This window comes from Microtus ochrogaster, linkage group LG8 (genome assembly GCF_000317375.1).
Source record: "Microtus ochrogaster isolate Prairie Vole_2 linkage group LG8, MicOch1.0, whole genome shotgun sequence".
In the NCBI taxonomy this organism is placed as follows: domain Eukaryota; kingdom Metazoa; phylum Chordata; class Mammalia; order Rodentia; family Cricetidae; genus Microtus; species Microtus ochrogaster.
In genome coordinates this window covers 22,915,631-22,920,946 of record NC_022033.1, presented here as the reverse complement: position 1 = coordinate 22,920,946, position 5,316 = coordinate 22,915,631, and the positions used below count along the sequence as shown (strand labels likewise).

General features: G+C 44.4%; 1 protein-coding gene across 1 annotated transcript in view; it reads right to left on the bottom strand.

Moving 5' to 3' along the window:
- Pigu (phosphatidylinositol glycan anchor biosynthesis class U) overlaps window positions 1-5,316 on the bottom strand; it is a 90,446-nt gene that overhangs the window by 59,473 nt on the left and 25,657 nt on the right. The window contains exon 5 of the mRNA XM_005363085.2: window positions 1,777-1,886. Within this exon, the coding sequence (XP_005363142.1) occupies window positions 1,777-1,886 (110 nt within the window). The remainder of the gene's footprint in view (window positions 1-1,776; window positions 1,887-5,316) is intronic.

Genomic DNA, 5,316 nt, shown 5'->3' with positions numbered 1-5,316 from the left:
CAGCCTTAGACAGGTCTACAGATGCACAATAACCAGCCTCAGACATGGCTGAGTTTCCTGACAGACAAAGGAAGAAAGGTCAGTTACATAATTCTGATTGACAGGAAGAAACACACCAGTATCTTAGAAAAAAGATAATTATTCTCAAATAATGACCTTAAATCTAATTCTACCTCATAGGAATATAAGATTAGTAGTTCTAAAACCAAAGGCCTAGAAACTTTTGGGGTTTGGTGTTTTTTTCTTTTGTTTGTTTGTCCCAGCAGTCAGATAGACATGTTACACAACCTTTACAAAAATGGCTGCAGCTCTTATGAAACTACCCTCAGGGGACACAAGAGTCCATAAGGATTCACTATATTGCTAAACCTTTGGTCCTGTTAAAGTAGCTCAATCAAATTTCTGAAATACCAAAATTACCAAAATTATCTCATAGGAAAAAAATTCACAAAACCATTTTAAGTAGTGGGTGACATTGAAATAGCAGTTGCTTAGACATCTACCTGGAATTCTGAATAGGAAATTCATACACAGGGCAAAGGCTCCTAAAAACCCCATTCCCCAGGATAGAATCTAAGATGACCTAAACTGGCTTCAAATTCACTACGTAGAGCCGGGCGTTGGTGGCGCATGCCTTTAATCCCAGCACTTGGGAGGCAGAGGCAGGCGGATCTCTGTGAGTTCGAGACCAGCCTGGTCTACAGAGCTAGTGCCAGGACAGGCTCCAAAGCCACAGAGAAACCCTGTCTCGAAAAACCAAAAAAAAAAAAAAAAATCACTACGTAGGAGAAGCTGATCTTGAACTTCTGATCCTCCTGCCTCCTTCCAAAGTGGTGGGGTTACAGACAAGCACCACCCCGCCCAGTACATCTGGTCCTGGGGACCAAAACCAGGGCCCTGTATATGCTATGCAAGCCCCCTACCAACTGAGCTCCCTCTACAGCCCTTTGACTTCCGATATGCAATAAAGCTACATAGCACAGATTAGCTTCAAACTAAGCAATCGTTCTGCCTTAGGCCCCCTGAGGCTGGGATGCCCATATCCTAATTCTTAAGAATTCTACGGGCATGCTTTTCTGTGAGAAAATGTATGTTTTGTTCCATGTGTGTTCCGAGAAGTTGGCATGTTATTCATATCTGATGACTGCTGGTTGGTTGAATAATCCACTTCACCTATCTCAGAGACACAAAGGGGAATAACCTGAGAGGCTCACACTCACTGGCATCGATAACTACTCCTACAGAATTCTTTCTTAAAGTATCAGCGGGTCTCACTCTTCCAGCTGGGCACCTAGCCCAGACGGGTATTTTACTTCAGCTTTCTAAATTAGAAACAGGGATTAAAGCGTGCAGGAAATATAGAAGCTGTGTGAAACAACCGCCAGATGAAGACCAGAATTTCATACAATACATCAATAATAAAGAACTACCACTTTTTAGAAACACTAGTTCCAAGCAGGTTCCAGCCCAGACCAGCACTGAGTCAGAAAGCCTTTGTGAAGGGTTTGATTGTGCATGCCCTTGTGTGAGACCAGCACTGAGTCAGAAAGCCTTTGTGAAGGGTTTGATTGTGCATGCCCTTGTGTGAGTCTTCGTCTCATCAGAGACAGAGGGCCTCTGTGTCTTTCGCTGGCCAAAACTCCAGTTGTGCAAGAGAACTACAGCAAACACACGCTGACGAAGACCACAGATCTCTAAACGACAACATGGGAAAGTCTCATCACATTTCCCTTGCATGCGTTGGCTCTGAGCTCTGAATTGTAAGGGAATACTTACAACAGGGCCACTTTCAGAGGGATGTATCGCATTTCCATAGGGGTCCGGATGAGTTCGGCCACATCTGGGGCATACTGGTCCAGTTCTAGGAGGAGTTTCTGTTTTTTAAACTAGAAGTGGGAGAGGGTGCACAAGACACACAAAACAGATGATTTGCCATTGTTTTAGGATGAAGACAAAAACCTTTGCCCTGGCCACATACCACTGTCTGCCCTACCCTACTTCTCCAGGGCCCTCTCAGACTCGCTCCTCCACCCTACCCCCACCGAGTTCTAGCACATGAACAGACAATGCTCCTCACGCTCCCAGAACTCTCCCCTAGTTAGCGCCCACACAGCCTGCAGACCTTGGTCCTCCCTCCCTTGAAGGACACACAGTCCTTTAGCTGCCTGCTGTACTCACTCACAACTCTAGGTCTTGCCCTCCTGTGTAACTGCTGAGGGCCCGGCTCCTCCCTAGAGAGTAAGTTCCACAAGGGTTTGGGGTACTTTATTTGCTTTCTGTGTAGGCCTAACACTTAGCACAGTGGGCAAACAATGACTGAAGGTATGGCAAAGCCACTTCTTAGTCATTCCGGGAGGTGACATCAGTGGTGGCAGGGCTTCAAAGCACTATCAGCAAAACATGTCCAAGCAGTTGCAATGACCTGAATGCATGTTATCTCAGGTTCCCTTCCTCATTCTTCTGTTTCAAAGGTGTGTTTGGTTGGTTTCTTTTATAGCTCCATAGAGGAGGCGTGAAATAGAAAGGAGACTGGTGTGGCTGGGGAGCTGGAGTTCAGAGGTAGTCACACGGGTGGAAAGCTCTCTGCTTCCCTTGTGTATCCCAACAAATTCAGGGCTTGGGTTCTAAAAGGGAACCCTCACCACAACAAAGGGCAGATTAGGCCAAGGTCATATGTCTCAGGCTAACAGCTGAGGAGAGGATGGGTGGGAAGTCCCCTCAGCGGCAGTTTTCCAGGATGCTGTGTAGACTAAAGGGATAGATTCTCAAGGCCTACCAAGACTAAACGTTTACAGACTATAGCGTAAGGATCCTTTTGACAAATAAAGACCTTTTTTTCCCCCCCAAGATAGGGTTTCTCTGTAGCTTTGGAGCCTGTCCTGGAACTAGCTCTTGTAGACCAGGCTGGCATCGAACTCACAGAGATCCACCTGCCTCTGCCTCCCAAGGGCTGGGATTAAAGGTGTGCGCCACCACCGCCCGGCCAAATGGAGACTTTTTAAAAGTTATTTTTATTTATTCTTTGATAATTCCAGATATGTATATAATGATAATTTTGATCATAGTCATCTCCCATTGCTCTCTTATCTACTTCTCACTCCTGCTCTACGCTGCTCCATTTTCTTGTTTTATGTTTATGGGTTTATGTTTTATGTTTATGGGTGTTTTGCTGGCAAGTGTCTGTGCACCACCTGAGTCCTTGGTGCCCATTAAGACCAGAAGAAGGCTTTGGATCCCCTAGAACTAGAGTTTTGAATAGATGTGAGCTGCCATGTGGGTGCTGGGAATTAAACCTGGGTTCTCTGGAAGATCAATCAGTGCTCTTAACCACTGAGCCATCCAGATCTAATTTTTTGTTTTGTTTGTTTGAGACAGGGTTTCTGTTGTGGGAATTCATTCCGCCAATAGTCACACATCAGGTTTCTCTATGTAACAACACTAGCTGTACTGGAACTCACTCTGTAGACCAGGCTGACCTGGAAATCATAGAGATCTGCCTGCCTCTGTCTCTCGAGTGCTGGAACTAAAGGCATACACCACCACCAACTGGCAACCTTTCTATTTTCATGTGTCTGTGTATATGTGTGTGTGTGTGAGAGAGAGAGAGAGACAGAGAGAGAGACAGAGACAGACCAAGAGACAAAAGACAAAGAGAGAGACCAGTTGTAGGGAGACCAGTTAGAGACAGAGAGACAAAGACCAATTGAGTTTAATTAGGGTTGCTTGCATGAGCACAGGAAGGAGGCATTATATACTGGAGCACAGACAACTTACTTCAGTAACTCTACTGAAGAGAATGGTTCTCCCTCCTTTACAAAGTAGAGCCTTTTAGTAGAGGAATGCATGTGCTGACATTCTACCTAAATTAATAGTAGTATGTAGTATGATTCCAGATGTGGTAGCATACACCTGCAATCCCAGCACCCAGGAGGTTGAGGAAAGGTCATGAGTGAGAGGTCAATCAGGGCTACATAATGAGTTCTAGGACAGTCTGAACTAATGGAGACTCAGTCTCAAAAACTAACAGGGCCAAGAAGAGCGCTCAGAAAGTAAAGGAGCTTGCTATCAAGCCAAATGACTTGAGTTCAATCCCTGAGATCAACACAGTGGAAGAAGAGAACCAATCCCTGCAAGTTTTACTCTACATGTGTGTACCATAGCATGTGTACACACATAATAAACAAATAATGAAGTAACAAAGGCTTGGAGTGTACCTCAGTAGTAGACTGCCTCACAAGCATAAGGCTCTGGGTTTTATCCTAAACACTGGAAAAAGAAAAAAATAAAGAGTAGTATATGATGTGATACTAGCACTAAGAGCGGCTACTTTTAGCATTCATATGGGGGTGAAACATACCCCTAATCCCAGTACTCAAGGCGCCGAATCAGTGGCCAGGTGGTGGTGGCACACACCTTTAATCCCATCACTGGGGAGGCAGAGACAGGTGAGTCTCTGGGTTCGACGTCAGGCCAGTTTGGTTTAAAGAACAAGTTCCAGGACAGCCAGGGCTACACAGAGAAACCCTGTTCTGGCAAGGGGGGAAAAAAAGAGGCTGAATCAGGAGAATCACAAATTCTAGGTCCACTTGAGTGAGCTATGCACCAAGACCCTGTCCAAAACATACAAACAAAAAGGCTGGGAATATAGTTCAATCATAGAGCACTGGTACTGAGTTTGATTTCCAGCACTACAAAAACAAAAGGAAAATATACTAATAAATAGCTGGCATTCAAAATGAGTTCATGTGTGACACAGTGTAAGTAAAAGTCACTCTAAGAGTCAAAGTCATAATAATCTGAACTTTAGAAATAGGGAAACAAAAATATTTTACATTTTAATTCAGTCTTGGGGATAAGAGAACCTTGGGTACACTAAGAAATAGCACAGTGAGCTGGGCACAGTGGCACGTGCCTATACCCGTAGCACTTGAGAGTGATAGGACCATTAGAAGTTCAAGGTCATCCTGGACTTAGTGAAACCCTGTCTCAAAATACAAGAAAAAAAAAACACATAGGCATGCACACACAAGCGGCTAGACAGATGGCTCAGTCATTAAGGTAAGAACACCTGCAGAGGACCGGGGTTCCATTCTCAGCATATACATGGTAACTCTCAACTCTCTGTAACTCCAGCTCCAGGGTATCTGACATCCTCTTCTGGCCTCTGCCAGCACCAAGCACATATATGGTACATATACAAACACACAGACAAATACTTATACATATTAACAAAAACAAACAAAAAAACTACAAGAGGTCATTTAGTTCTCTCTCCCTCTTTCTATTTCTTTGTTATTGTTGTTTGAGACAGGGTTT